Source organism: Nannospalax galili, unplaced genomic scaffold, assembly GCF_000622305.1.
Source record: "Nannospalax galili isolate Female #2095 unplaced genomic scaffold, S.galili_v1.0 scaffold161, whole genome shotgun sequence".
Classification (NCBI taxonomy): domain Eukaryota; kingdom Metazoa; phylum Chordata; class Mammalia; order Rodentia; family Spalacidae; genus Nannospalax; species Nannospalax galili.
The window spans coordinates 3005092-3021074 of NW_008348586.1; the positions used below are offsets into that span (position 1 = coordinate 3005092).

General features: G+C 43.1%; 1 protein-coding gene across 2 annotated transcripts in view; it reads right to left on the reverse strand.

The window, feature by feature from the left end:
- Window positions 1-15983, reverse strand: part of Arl3 (ADP ribosylation factor like GTPase 3) — a 49724-nt gene that overhangs the window by 25358 nt on the left and 8383 nt on the right. For both annotated transcript variants that reach the window (XM_008845659.3, XM_029569656.1), the window contains exons 2-3: window positions 14009-14152; window positions 8833-8949 (exon numbers count right to left, since the gene is read on the reverse strand). In XM_008845659.3, the coding sequence (XP_008843881.1) occupies window positions 8833-8949; window positions 14009-14152 (261 nt within the window). The remainder of the gene's footprint in view (window positions 1-8832; window positions 8950-14008; window positions 14153-15983) is intronic.

A 15983-nucleotide genomic window follows, 5' to 3' on the forward strand; every position in this document is an offset into this window, starting at 1 on the left:
TAATTTTTAAAAAAAATATTTTTATTATTTTTATATGTGTATGAGTGTATTGCCTGCATGTACATAAGTGTACCCATGTCGTGCAATTCCCGTGGAGGACAGAAGATGCTATTGGATACCCTGGAACTGGAGTTATGGACAGTTGTTAGCTGCCATGTGGGTGCTGGGATTTGAACCCGGGTCTTCTGCAACAACAACCAGTGTTCTTAACTGCTGAGCCATCTCTCAAGCCCCCAAGTTTTATTTATTTATTTACTTTATTTATTTATTTTCTGTCTTTTTGAGACAGGGTCTCCCTGTAGCCCCAGCTGTCCTGGAACTCACTATGTAGACCAGGCTGGCTTTGAACTCACAGAGATCTGCCTGCCTCTGCCTCCTGAGTGCTGGGATTAAAGGTGTGCACCATCATGCCTGGCTATTTTTTATTTGCCTGAATGTAGGTAAGTGCACCCATGTTGTGCAATGCCCTCAGAGGACAGAAGGGGCCACTGGATCCCCTGGAACTGGAGTTAGGGACAGTTGTTAGCTGCCATGTGGGTGCTGGGATTTGAACCTGGGTCTTCTGTAAGAACAACCAGTGTTCTTAACCGCTGTGCCATCTCTCTAGCCCCTGCCTCTCTCCATTTTAAAAAACTATATATATGTAGGGCTGGAGAGATGGCTTAGCAGTTAAGAACACTGTTCTTGCAAAAACATGGGTTCAAATCCCAGCACCCACTCCAGTTCCATTTTATTTTCCATAAAATAAAAATAATAAAATAAGCTGGGCGTGGTGGCACACGCTTTTAATCCCAGCACTCGGGAGGCAGAGGCAGGCAGATCTCTGTGAAGGCCAGCCTGGTCTACATAGTGAGTTTCAGGACAGCTGGGGCTACAGGGAGACCCTGTCTCAAAAAAGACCAAAAAAATAAATAAATAAATAAAAAATAAATTAAATTAAAAAATTGTACATTTATATAATTCTTTTGACAATGCTTGGGATTGAAACTAGGGACTGATTTGTGTTAGGAAATAATTTTCTTTTATCAGCTTTGACAGCTTCCATGTCTGTTTCATATTTTGGGTGCTAAATGGTACTTTGCTTTTAATTTTAGATCTTTCTCTTTTTCCTTCCTTTCTCTTCTGTCTCTCTCTCTCTTTTTTTTTTTTTTTTTTGGTCTTTTTGAGACAGGGTCTCCCTGTAGCCCCAGCTGGCCTGTGGAGATCAGGCTGGCCTTGATCTCACTTGGTCCCGAGTGCTGGACTAAAGACGTGCAGCCCTTCTCTTCTTTTCTTTTGGTGGCACTGGAGATTGAACCCAGGGCCTTGTGTATAGTAAGCAAGTAAGTATTCCACCACTGAGCTACATCCCCAGTCCTTAAGTTCCAAGTGTTTACTGTTAATAGAAAGGAAAGTAATTGACTTTTTTTTTTTTTTTTTTTTTTGAGACAAGGTTTCCCTATAGCTCCAGTGGCCTGGAACTCCCTTTGTGGACAAGGCTGGCCTGGGACACAGAGAGATCCGCTTGCCTCTGCCTCCTGAGTGCTGGGATTAAAGGCAAGTGCCACCACACCTGGCTCATAAATGTGAAAAAATTTTAAATTAAAAAATTAGTCTAGGGATGGGTGTGGTGGCACAAGCCTTTAAATCAAGCAAAAAACAACAAAAAATTGGTCTAGGGATGTAACTTAGCTGGTACAGTGCCTGCCTAATATGCACAAAGCCCTGGGTTTGATCTGCAGCACTGCATAAAACTGAGTGGAATTCACACCTATAATCCCTGCATGTGGGAGGTGAAGGCAAGAGGATCAGGAGTTCAAGGCCAGCCTGGAACATATGAGACCCTGTGCAGGTTAGTTTTTGTCAACCTGACAAACCAGAGTCACCTGGGAAGAAGGAGCCTCAACTTAGGAATTTTCTCCATCAGACTGGCCTGTGGGCATGTCTGTGAGGCATTTTCTTAATTGTTAATTGATGTAGGAGGGGCCCAGCCCGCTATGGGCAGTGCCATTCCTGGGCAGGTAGGCCTGGGCTATAAGAGTAGCTGAGCTAGCTAGAAAGCAGCATTCCTCCATGGTCTCTGAGTCAGTTCCAGCCTCCAGGCTCCTGCCTTGAGTTCCTGCCTTGCATTCCCTGGATTATGAACTATAACCTGTAAGCCAAATAAACCTTTTCCTCCCTAAACTGCTCTGGGTCATGGTGTTTATTATAGCAACAGAAAGCAAACTAAAACAGACCCTGTCTAAAAAGAGAAGCTAAAAAATATAAATGTGAAGTTGGGCGTGGTGGTGCATGCCTGTAGTCCCAGCACTGGTGAGGCAGAGGCAGGTGGATCTCTGTGAGTTCAAGGCCAGCCTGGTCTACATAGTGAGCTCCAGGCCAGCTGGGGCTACAGAGAGACCCTATCTCAATAAAATAAAATAAAATAATAAAATAAAATAAAATAAAATAAAATAAATGTGAATACATTATTTGCAATTAGGAAAGAGTCAGCTTCCCTCTGTTCCTCCCATCCTTAACAGTAGCCCAGGCTGGCCTGGAATTTGCAGTCTTCCTGCCTCAGCTTCCCAAGTGCTGGGATTACAGGAAGTACCATTGCACTTGGCTTCTTTCTATCACAAAAGAAGATTTTTTTTTTTCTTTCTCCTCAAAATTTCTGTTATCCTAAAAAGTATATAATGATGAATAACTGGTTGAAAAGATAGATTAATGGATGGCACAGGCTTCTCGTTTGTCTTCTCATTCATTTCAGTCCTTAACCCAGCATGAGGACTAGACTGGCAGTGCCCTTCACAGACGACCAGAAATAAGATGTACTTGTATGATATCATGCCTATCTCAGACCATGAACGAGTTTACTGATGGTAGCATAATTTTACATTTAGTGTTATTCTGGATTTAAGAATTACAGTGAGTGAATGACTTCACTACTTCTTACAACTCCTGACCCTGTGAAGCAGGGGTCTCTTCACTTTATAGAGGTCAAGCCTGGGCTTGACCACAGTACTACAGAAACCCAGAATCTTAGATATGGGACTTTAGAAGACATGTAACCCCACACTCTATCTCATGTCAGAAAACATCCATGGGGTTGCAGAGTGGCTTAGCTGTTAAGCACACTGGCTGCTCTTCAGAGGGCCTGGGTTCAGTTCCCAGAATCCACATGGCAGCTAACAACTCTCTATAACTCCAGTTCCAGGGGATCTAATGCCTTCCTGTGGCCTCTGCAGGTATTGCACTCATGGGTGCAGGCAAAACAAATACAAATATCAAAATTAAAAAAAAAAATACAAAGTCAAGAATGTGAGGGCCTTATAGGCCACCATTTGAGAGCCTGGCCTTTTACTCTGAGGTGGGAGCTTGTGACTTAACATGTCCACTACAACTACAGTGCTGACAAGAGACTGCAAGGAGGCAAAGGCAGAAGCAGAGGCTGTAAGGTGATACTGAGCTTAGAAACAAGAGAGGAGAGAAGTGCTCAGGTTCTAGAACTGTGAGATGGTACAATGGACAGAATGTGCTAATGGGTCAGAGGTAAGAGCTGAGAAGAAAAGGAACCAAGAATGACCCATTGTTGCCTCCCTTCTTCCTTCCTTCCTTCCTCCCTCCTTTCCTGATAGGGTATCATGTAGACCAGGCCAGCTTCAAACTCATTATGCAGCTGAGGAGGACCTTGAACTCCTGATTCTCTTCCTTCCAACTCCCAAGTATTGTGATGAGAGATGTGTGCTACTACATGCATTTATTGGCTCATTAAAAAAAACAAATTATTTTTTATTCTATGTGTATGAGTGCATTGCGTGCGTGTATGTAAGTGTACCCACGTTGTACAATGCTGGCAGAGGTCAGAAGAGGATGTCAGATTCCCTGGAACTGGAGTTATAGATGGTTGTTAGCTACCATATGAGTTCTGGGAATCAAAGCTGAGTCCCCTGCAAGAGCAGTCAGCGCTCTTAACCACTGAGTCATCTCCCCAGGCCCATGTTGTTTAATTTTTTTTTTTTTTGGGTCTTTTTGAGACAGGGTCTCCCTGTAGCCCCAGCTGTCCTGGAACTCACTATGTAGACCAGGCCTGTCCTGAATTCAGAGATCCACTGCCTCTGCCTTCCGAGTGTCATTTTTTAAATTTTAATTTAATTTTTTTATGTGTATGAGTGTATTGCCTGCATGTATGTAAGTGCACCATGTTGTGCAATGCTGGCAGAGGTCAGAAGATCCCCTGGAACTGGAGTTATAGAAGGTTTTTAGCCACTATGTGGGTGCTGGGAACCAAACCCAGGTCCTTTGCAAAAGCAACCAGTGCTCTTAACCTCTAAGTCATCTCTCCAGCCCCCTGTTGTTTCTTTTTTTTGAGATATGATCTTGCTACGTAAATCCAAGCTGTCTTGGAACTCACAGCAATCCTCCTGTCTTAGTTCCCTGATTGTTAGGATTACAGGAGTAACCACCACATTCAGTACTCTATTGCTCTGGGGTGAATGGAAGCTACTTTTAGTCATGGTGAGGTTGAGGGGCTTCAGTAAAGGAAGATAGGCAGCTGGGGGCTACACACAAAACTGAAGCTTACTGGAAGAGTTTCAGGCTAGAAATAATAATCTGGGACTTGTGCATATGTAGGTGGTAACTAAAGCCTTGAAATTATTGAGACCACTTAAGAGGAAAAAAACCAGAAGGATTGAATTCTGAGGCATGCTGACATTTGGAAGTTAGGAAATGTGCTTAAGCAGTCTTCTATTACTGTAACATATTACTCTGATAATGAACTTAAGAAAAGGTTTATTGTGGCTCACATTTTGTGTTTCAGTCCATGGTCTGTTGAGTCTGTTGCTTTCAGGCCTGTGGCAAGGCTGCACATCCAGGCGAGTGGTACATTATAAAGCTGTTCGCTTTGTGGCCAGCACACAAAAAGAGAAAGAGAGGAAGAGGCCAGGGCCCCATAGTGCCTTTAAAGCAGTACTTGTTTTTGTTTTTTGTTTTTTTGGTCTTTTTGAGACAGGGTCTCCCTATAGCCCCGGCTGTCCTGGAATTCACTATGTAGACCAGGCTGGCCTTGAACTCACAGAAATCTGCCTGCCTCTGCCTCCCAAGGGCTGGGATTAAAGGTGTGTGCCACCATGCCTGGACCTTTTTTTTTTTGAGGGTTTCTGATAATGCTGTTTTCTTAATGACCTAAAACCTCTTGCTGGGCCTCACCTCTTAAAGGTTTTTCACCCATTTCCTAACAGCACTAAACCAGTGACAAAATCTTCACTACGAGACCTTCTGGGGGGGGCGGGTAGTCCTGATCTGAATTAAGTAGGAGGTAAGAAAAAAGTAGTGGAGATTAAGGAGGTGCGACCAATATGGAGGAGGAAGGTGGAAAGAGAGACTGGAATAATTTCTCAAGGAGAGCTTCAAAGGAAATGTGCGGGCAGGTCAGGAAGATGGCACTGAACAAGCTCTGGATGAAGCAATGGGAATAATAGTGAGTTTGAAAGGAAAGCTAGTGAGTGACTGGGAGGAGAGGTGGTGGAGACAGAGTGGAAAAAACACTCTGAAGGAGTGTGGTAGTAAAGAGAGGATAAGGGACGCTGGGCATGGGTGGCGCACACCTTTAATCCCAGCACTTGGGAAGCAGAAGCAGGTGGATCTTTGTGAGTTCGAGGCCAGCATGGTCTACATAGTGAGTTCCAGGTAGGCTGGGGCTACAGGGAGACCCTGACTCAAAAAGACCAAAAAAAAAAAGTTATTCTTTGATGGTAGTACCTAGAGGAGATGTAAGGATAGGGAAAGAGCTGCTTCTTAAAATTTGGTTAAAATTTTTTTTTGATTTATTCATTTATTTTATTTTATGTGTGTGAATATTTTGCCTGCATGTATGAATCTACACCTGGGTTGTGTTAACACCCCTGGAAATCAGAAGAGGGCACTGGATCCCCTGGAACTGGAGTTCCAGATGGCTATTAGTCACTATGTGGGTGCTGGGTACTGAACCCAGGTTCTGTGGAAGAGCAGCCAGTGCTCTTAATTGCTGAGCCTTCTTTCCAGCCCCTATTTGGTCTTTTTGAGACAGGGTCTTGTTATGTAGCCTAGGCTAGTTTTGAACTCACAAAGCCTCCAAGGACAGCTGTGTACCAGCTTGCTGATTTGTTTTTCTTCTTTTATTTAAATTATGTACATAGGAGTGTTGTGTGTGTGGTTATGTGTACATGTGAGGACAGGTGCCTATGAAGTCTGGAAAAGGATATTAAATTCCCTGAACTGGAGCTCTAGGTGATTGTGAGCCTCCTAACATGGGTGCTGGGAACCAGTCCTCTACAAGGACCTTAATCCCTACTTTTTTTAATTTTTTTTTTTTTTGTTTGTTTGTTTTGAGACAGGGTCTCCCTGTAGCCCCAGCTGTCCTGGAACTCACTGCGTAGACCAGGATGGCCTTGACCTCACAGAGATCTGCCTGCCTCAGCCTCCCAAGTGCTGGGATTAAAGGTGTGTGCCACCATGCCCGGCTCTTTTTTTAATAAAAAAAAAATATTTTTATTTTATGTGTATTAGTGTATTGCCTGCATGTGTGTAAGTGCTCCTGTGTCATGCAATGCCTGTGGAGGTCAGAAGAGGGGTGTCAGATCCTCTGGAACTGGAGTGCGCTACCATGCCCGGCCCTTAATATTTATTTTTTTTTAAAATATGTGTGTAGTGGAGTGTGTGTGTGTGAATGCAGATTCCTGTAGAGACCAGAGGTGTTGGATACCCTGGAGCTGGAGTTATAGGCAGTTGTGAGTTGCCTACATGGGTGCTGGGAACTAAACTCTGTAAGAACAGTACTCACTTTTTGTTGCTTTTTGTTTGTTTGTTTTTAAGACAGGGTCTCACTATGCAGTCCTGGCTGACCTAGAACTTGACTAGGTTGGCATTGAACTTACAGAGATCTGCCTGCCTCTGCCTCCTAAGTACTGGATTAAAGGTGTGTGCCATCATGCCCAGCTCCATAATATTAGCTCTTAACTGCTGAGCCATCTCACCAGTCTTTATTTTGTTTTTTGGTCTTTTTGAGACAGGGTCTCTCTGTAGCCCCAGCTGTCCTGGAACTCACTACATAGACCAGGCTGGCCTTGAACTCACGGAGATCCACCTGCCTTTGCCTCCTGAGTGCTGGGATTAAAGGTGTGCGCTACCATGCTCGGCTGTTTGTGTTTTGAGACATGGTCTCATTATGTAGCCTTGGGTGGCCTGGAACTCCCTACGTAGACCACCTAAGCTATCCTTCAACTTAAAGAGATCAGCCTGCCTCTGCCTCCAGACTGTCGTTTTTCAGAGAGAGAGAGAGAGAGAGAGAGAGAGAGAGAGAGAGAACAGAATATGCATACAGGGATTAAAGCTGTATTTGAGATGCAAGGCAGTTTCTATCGGAAACAAAGCTGTAGATATGGCTGACATAATTGCAATTTATTCCCTACGACCATAACTGAAGTAATAAAAACTTTCAGTTAGGGGCTAGAGAAAATAACATGCATTTAAAAAAAAACTACCCGGGTTCATAAGACTCCTTGGTTTTAGGGTTTAATCACGAGCATGTGTGGGTAGGGTAGAGGAAACAGCAAGATGGTTGGAAGGAGGGGAGAACTGAGAGGCAGGTGCCCTGAAGAAATCCTGTAAACAGAGTAAGCTCTCTAAAAATCTGTAGAGTCCCCATAGAGAAGGGAGCCCATTTCAGCCTCTACCTAATGAAGGTCAACTGAGCCCTTGAATCCCCAGTACTTCTACTTAGCTGCTTCTACTTCTGGGCAGATATAGGAAACGTCTAATTCTGAATTAAATTCTATCACTTTAATACTTCCCTAACAGCTCTTAGCCCAGTCCTCTAGAAGTATTCTTTTTGTTTGTTTGGAGACTATAGCACTATAGCACTGGCTGGTCTGTAATTCAATATATAGACCAGGCTGGCCTGAAATTCAGAGATCCGCCTGCCTCTGCCTCCCAGAGTACTGGTATTAAAGACAAATACTACTACGCCTGGCTAGAACTATGCTTGTTGAAGTTAATTTCTTGGACTTGATGAGTCTTATTTCTCTGACTGCAGGTGGTTCTAGAAGCAACTGAAGACAGTTTCAAGTGTTCTCTTTTCCTTTTTTTTTTTTTTTTTTTTTTTTTTTTTTTTTATTTGCCCCTTTGTATCCAAGCTTTAGTTGCTTTCTCTTTCAGGTAATGATCAAAAAGGGACTGCAGTAGGGAATCTTTCAAATTTCACATTGGGATAGGTTGGTCAATGAGGAGACAATACAGGCAGTAAGAGGTTGAAGAGGATGAAGACCAAGGAATTATTCCAAATCTCATGTTGAACGATTGCCCTAGTATGGCAGTGTCCTTGGACCAAAGTCACTATTTACTCCTCGGTATTTTGAATGAGTTCAATAAATCCTTAATTGACTTCCCCTGGAACTGGAGTTAAGGACAGATCGTAGCTGCCATGTGGGTGCTAGGAATTGAACCCGGTCCTCTGCAAGAGCAGTCAGTGCCCTTAATGGCTGGGCCCATGTGTTCTCTTTTCTAAGGAGAACATTGTCAGGCCTTGCAAGCGTTCCTTATCCACCATGATTTCCAGGACCTTCACTAACTTGGTTGCTCTCTTGTGGACACATTTGACCTTTGACTCACTGGTGGTGACAGAGACAGGGCAAGACCTTCTGACTTCCTTTTTGCTATTCATATCATCATGGCAATCAATGAACGACTTGTCAAAGTGGGTATGGGCACCAACGCCCTATATAGAGATGGCTCTTTTAGTCTGAGCCTTCTGCTGGCCCTGTTTGTTCAGAAATGAGGGCAATGGGATAACTGATGAGAGGGCATCACATTGGACTGTGAATCAGTACTTACAAGAATATCAGTATTTTCAAAGTAACTCCTCCAGTAAGGTCTGATTTTCCTCTGTCCACCAATGTCCCATACATTCAATTTAAAACCTTGTGACTGTACACTCTTGATGTTAAAACCCTGAAACACACAGAGGGAGAGGAAAAAACCCAATTAATTCTTACAAAATTATATTTAATAGTTTTATGTGTGTGTGCTGGGGATTGAACCTTGGGGCTCATGAAGGCAAAATACATGCTGTACCACTGAGCTGTACTCCCAGATCTTTATAGCTACTTTTAATTTTTATTTACTTTTTTTGTTTTTTGAGACAGGATCTCCCTGTAGTAGTAGCTGGCCTGGAACTTGCTATGTAGACCAGCCTGGCCTCACATTTTAAGGAGATCCAGAGATCAGCTTGCCTCTGCCTCTCAAGAGCTGGGATTAAAGGCATGTGCTATCACACTTGGCATACTTTTCAAGTGAATTCTGCAGTACCGGCCAGATGTGGTACTTTTTTCCTTTGGTGTGATACTGTCAGTACCATAAATGGCTTACTGTGATAGGGAAGAAAACATACTTACAAATGTTTATTTCACTTAGGTTGTAGAATCAGTGTTAATAACATCCAGGCTGCAATAGCAGTGGTGCAAAACCTTAATTCCAGTGCTCAGGAGGCAGAGGCAGGTGGATCTCTGTTAGATCCAGGCCAGCCTGGTTTATATAGCAAGTTCCAGGCCAGCTGGAGCTTACAGGGAGATCTTGACTCTAACAAACACACACACAAAATAACACCAGAAGTCTGGCGTGGTGGCACACGCCTTTAGTCCCAGCACTTGGGAGGCAGACGTAGGCAGATCTCTGTGAATTCGAGGCCAGACTGGTCTACATAGTGAATCCAGGACAGCTGTGGCTACAGGGAGACCCTGTTTCAAAAAGACAAAAAAAAAAAAAAAAAAAAGTCAGGGCTAACATGAGGCTCCCTGTCCTCCCTACCCCCTTTTCAGTCATGGTCTCTCATGTAGCCCAAGCTGGCCTAGAACTTGCTATGTAGCAAAGGATGGTCTTGAACTCCTTATTCTCCTGCTTCCCTTTCCAAGTGCAGGGATTATAGGAGTGTGCTAGCATGCCTGGCCCACATGTTATTCCACAATGAAAATGAATATACTAGGGCTGGGGATGTATTAGTTCAGTGGTAGAGACTGCCTAGCATGCATGAGGTCCTGGGTTCCTTCTCTTGGAAGGTAAGGAAAAAAATATACATCTATATGTATACATGTATATTGCTAAGAACAATTTGATATAAGATATATATCTATGATCAACACATCACACACTCCCTGATGAGTCCTCAGGAGGGTAAATTTAACAGGACAGTACATGTAACTGACAAAACCAGAAGCTGAATATGAAGACAACAGAAAATAACAAATGCTAGGTTTAAAAAGATGGGTGCTACAATCTGGAGGTTCAAAATAAATGTCCTTGTATGTTAAACAGGAAGAAGAGGGAATTGGACTGAGGATACTGTGGAGAGGACAGGCTTGTGGCTGGAGTGTCAGTTCAGCGAGGAGGTGGGGCCTGCTGGAACAGCATGTTCCGTCTCGGAAATGGAGCCCTCAATTATAGGCAGTGATGGAAACCAACAAGCGGTCATTTGAAGCTGTGCTTTGATAGGTACCTCAGATCAACTTGAGAGGAAAAGTCTTTGCCAGACGTGGTGGTGCATGCCTTTAATCCCAGTGCTTGGGAAGCTGAGGCAGTAGGATTAGCTGCAAAGTCAAGGACAGGGTCATAGGCTACATAGAGTTCCAGGGGTATAGACTGAGATCCTATCTTCAAGAAAAAAAAAAAAAAAAAGAAAAAGAAGGAAGGAAGGAGATATTTGTTTTTAGGACAAATTACTCAAAATAAAACCTGAGGAAAACGAGAGCAAATCAGAGGAAAGGCCAACTGGGAACCAGGGCAGAGAGAAACAAACAAGACCTTAGGGGTTCAGAAACAAAGCACTTCATTAAGCAAAGGGGAGGGGCAGATCTTGCAAGAAAGATAAAGGGAAAGCAGGATTTCAAATTTGAATCAAGGGCTTGCTACAACAGAAGTGACATTTTGTCCACAATAAGTGGATTTATGTGGGTCTGGGGATACCTCCAAAAACATCAGCCTTACCTGGCAGTATGTCAACACTGCTGCCTAGCACCCAAGGCCAAGTACACGGTACAGGAACACTGGCACTCAGTTTCCACTGAGGAACAGTCACTAGAGGATAAGGGGATGATCCTGACTAGCATACTTCTAGAATGCCAGTGACTGAAGAAATTAGTTTAAGAACTCTAACGGGAAATGGCTTAAACTTACTGAGAAAGGTACTTCCCTCTCAATTACTGACACAGGAACTTGGGTGTATTTCAACAATTCTTTGTTTGTTTTTGAGACAAGGTTCATGTAGCCCAGGCTGGCCTTGAAGTCACTGTTTGGGGGTATCCTGTGATGCATGAGACCTTGTCTAAACAAAAACAAAGAAATTCATAGATGTTCATGATTCATTCTAAGTGGAACCTCGACATGCTACAGGGAAAAAAAAAAAAAAAAAAAAAAAAAAAGTCCTCTATAGCACATCAAACAAAGCCTGAAGGTTAGCACTGGATCTCTGAATTTCTAATTTTGACCTCACTTCTGTCTGCACTGTGGAAGTCTTCATTTTAGCGCTCTGGAGAAATCTAGTCTATTGCTAATACTAAAAATCCTAGCCCTTCTTTTTCTGGCAGAAATCCTGACACACTAATACGTGTTTTCAGTCCTAGTAGGCTAGACTGCTGTAATTTGTTCCTCCTTGGGCTATACATTAAATTTGTTCAGAAGCTGTAAAATTGCTCATTTGGTAGCAGCTGAAATGACTTTTCTGCAAAGAGTCTCGAATCGTTAAGGCTCATGGGCCATGAAATACACAGACCAGCACAGCCATGCAAACCTGATGCCAGGGTCTTATCACAGTATAAAGACAGAAAATGCTAAATAAGACTAATTTGCTAAAACCTCCAATGCCCAAACATTTTAAAACTAAGACTAACAGGCTGCCTCGGCTGACTTGGCCCAAAGTCAAGTTCTCTTACGTTTTTTGACAGGCCTACAGAAATCTGCTGGAGTTCTCCAGTTAGGACTTGTCTCTACCTCCCCCAACCCTCAATGCTGTGGGCACCACAATGACTTATTCTTTGGGCTTTGCTTGCTTTCCCTTAGTAGAGAGGAAGGCAGATATGGTTGGATTTGAAATAAATAAACAAAAAAGCAAGTCAGGGCCAGGTAATTGTTGTTTTTATTTTTAAAAAAATGATATATAGCTGGACATGGGAATGCAGGTCTATAATCCCAGCACTAGGGAAGTTGAGGCAGGAGGATCTTGAGTTGGAGCTTAGCACTGGCTATACTGTGAGTTCAGGGCCAGCCTAGGCACATAGTGAGGCCCTGTCTCAAAGAATAAGCAAACAAAAAATTGATACATATATTTGTATATATTACTTGAAAAATATATGAAAAAATTACTCTGTACTTTTTTCTTTCAGCTTTCTTTTATTTACTTATAACTAGAGAAGATAACTTCTTTGTTACTTTTGGTGCTGGTGTTGGGTTTTTGGTATGCTAGGCAAGTGCTCTACCACTTAGCTATACATGCCCAGCCCTGATAGAGACTTTGTTTGCTAATTTTTTTTTTTTTTTTGGTCTTTTTGAGACAAGGTCTTCCTGTAGCCCCACCTGGCCTGGAACTCACTATGTAGACCAGGCTGTCCTTGAACTCATAGAGATCCACCTGCCTCCCAAGTGCCTGGACTAAAGGCATGTACCACCATGCCTGGCTTAATTTAAATTTTTATTTTGTCTTTCTAAGACAGGGTCTCCCTGTAGTCCCATCTGACCTGAACTCACTATGTAGACCAGGCTGGCCTTGAACTCACAAGGATCCACCTACCTCTGCCTCCCGAATGCTGGGATTAAAGACGTGCGCCACCATGCCAGGCTTGCTTATTTAATTTTTAAAAAATGTTTTACAATTTTTATTTTATGTGTATGAGGCCTGTACGTAGGTAGGACTTGTGTTGTACAGTGTCTGCAGAGGTCAGAAGAAGGTGTCAGATCTCTTGGAACTGGAGTTATGGAGAGTTATTAGCTGCCACGAAGCTGCTGGGAATTGAACCCAGGTCATCTCAAGAGCAGCTTTCTGTTTCTATGAATTGGACAATTCTAAATACTTCATATATATGGAATCCCCTTTACTTTATTTTATTTTTTTGAGATAGGGTCTTGCTGTAGTCTCAGCCAGCCTGGAACTTGCTATGTAGACCAGGCTGTCCTTGAACTCACAGAGATCCTCCTGTCTCTGCCTCCTGAGTGCTGGGATTAAAGGTGTGCCACCATATCCAGCTGGAATTACTTATATATGTATTTGAAATCTGATTTTTTTTTTAGATAATACAGACTTTTCTCAGAAACAAAACTTGGTTGTGTTACATCTTCCACAGCTATTGTAATGGTTAGTTTTGTCAACTTGACATATTCTAGAACCACTTGGGAAGACAGTCTCAGTGAGGGACTGTAATGGATCAGGCTGGCCTGGGGGCATGTCTGTGGGGGATTGTTTTGATGATATTAATTGAGGTGGAAAGGTCTTCCCATTGCGGGCAGCACCATTTCCTGGGTGGCCTGGACTGTGTAAATGAAGAGAGGGTGTGGAGCACAAGAAGGCATACATTCATTCTCTCTGCTTTCCCTGGATGTGACTGGCTGCTTCAAGTTCTTGCCTTGACTTACCCCAAATGATGGACTGTAACCTGGACTTGTGAGCTAAAATAAACTCTTTCTCCCTTAAATTTCTTTTTAGAAAATTTATTTATTTTTGTATTATGTATATGAGTGTTTTACCTGCATGTATGTAAGTGCACCCATGCTGTACAGTGCTTGTGGAGGCCACAAGAAGCTGTCCTGGACAGTTGTTAGCTGCCATGTAGGTGCTGGAAACTGAACCGGGGTCCTCTGCAAGAGCAACCAGTGCTTTTCACTGCTGAGCCACCTTTTTAGCTCCCCACCGGCCCCCCCGCTATTTGCTTTTTGTTAGGGGATTTTATCACAGCAACAGAAATGAAACTAGGACAGCTACTTTCATCTTCTTGGGTGACACAGCACCTGGAGCCAAGGGGGTGCTCACCTGTGTGGGTGTGATGTGGCTGATGTCTTCAGATGCAAGCTGCTTCAGCAGAGTAGTCTTGCCAGCATTATCCAAGCCCAGGAGAAGGATTCGCACCTCCTGGTCTGGAGCACTTTTCAATTTTCGCAAAATGGAGAGCAAGCCCTTGAAGAACCATGAAAGACAGATTACTTGAGGGGCAGTGACTTTGGTGTTACTGGACTTTGGTGTTACTGGAGAATGAATTCTCCTTGAAAAAAGTTCTGGGTTATGGACAGCTTATTACTTTCCACTCTAATGCCATTTGTTCCACTTGCTTCCTCCTTCCAAGTCTTTTAGCAAGAGGTACTACGGTGAATTCAGCAACCGGGTAAGTAGCACGGCTTATTCTTGCTCTTCCTGTTAATCTGGCTCAGCTGTCATCCCAGATCTTCTGGAAGTAAGAAATACTACCCCACCTGTGTTCCCAAAGCCCTTCACGTACACTTGAAGAATGTACACGAGAACACTGTTCATATCAGACTAGGAAATTGGTTTTATTTCTCCTTTACTGGAGCAATGCTTCTTGTGACTATATTAGATAGGCACTAGAATTACATCACTCACATTAATCCAAGGTTTTAAGGTGTTATATGAAAAGACACAAACAGGCTATATATGTAAAATTGTAGTTGGGCTTTAGTCTAAGGCTCTATTTCAATTTATGTTTAAAACTTCATTTGAGCCGGGCGTGGTGGCGCATGCCTTTAATCCCAGCACATAGAAGGCAGAGGCAGGCAGATCTCTGCGGTTCAAGGTCAGCCTGGTCTACATAGTGAGTTCCAGGACATCCAGGGAGACCCTGTCTCAAAAAGACCAAAAAGACCAAAAAAAAAAAAAAAAAAAAAAAAAAAAAAAAAAATCTAAGAACAGGGCTAGAAAGAGGACCCAGGTTTGGCTCCCAGCACCAACATGGCAGGTAACAACTTAACAACTGTCTGTAACTCCAGTTCCAGGGGATCTTGTGCCCTCTTCTGGCCTCCTTTAGCACTGCATGCACATGGTGCACTAACATGCAGGCAAAACATTCACACACATAAAATAAAGAATAAATATTTTTTTTAGCCAGATGTGGTGGCACATGCCTTTAATCTCAGCACTCGGGAGGCAGAGGCAGGCGGATTTCTGTGAGTTCAAGGCCAGCCTGGTCTACATAGTGAGTTCCAGGGCAGCTGGAGCTACAGGGAGACCCTGCTTCAAAAAAAAAGGCCAAGAACAGGGAAATCATATTACTTATGCTGAGTCCCTGAATGGGCATGAGAAGGGTCTCATTAGCTCTTAAAACATATTCTAGGGGCTGGAGAGATGACTCAGCAGTTAAGAGCACTGACTGCTCTTGCAGAGGACCCAGGTTTGATTCCCAGCACCCACATAGCGGCTACAAACTGTCCTTAACTCCAGTTCTAGGGGAATCCAAAGCTCTCTTTTGACCTCCATGGCATTGCACGACATGGGTGCACTCACATACATGCAGGCAATACACTCATACACATAAAATAAAGATAATAAATAAAATATTTTAAAAAACCCGTATTCTAAAATGGAAATTTATCAAACTGGTATACTAAATGACACAGGTAAAGCTAGTAGAGCCTGTTGCCTTTTGTTGTTGTTTTTGTCTTTCTCTTTTTGAGGCAGGGTCTCCCTATGTAGACCAGGCTGCCTTGATCTTACAGAGATCCACCTCCTTCTGCCTCCAGAGTACATATCAAAGGCGTGCACGACTATGCCTGGCAAGCCTATTGCCTTTTTATAGAAAATATTTTATTACTTCAAATTTTAAATTTAGCATTTTAGGTTTCTCATCAAGTGCTTCTTCATTAAGAAATCACTAAATAGGGCTGGAGATGGTTCAGGGGTTAATAGCTCGTTCTGTTTTTGCAGTGGGCCTGAGTTTGATTCCTAGCACCATATGGTGGCTTACAATCACCTATTAACTCCAGCTCTATGGGGATCT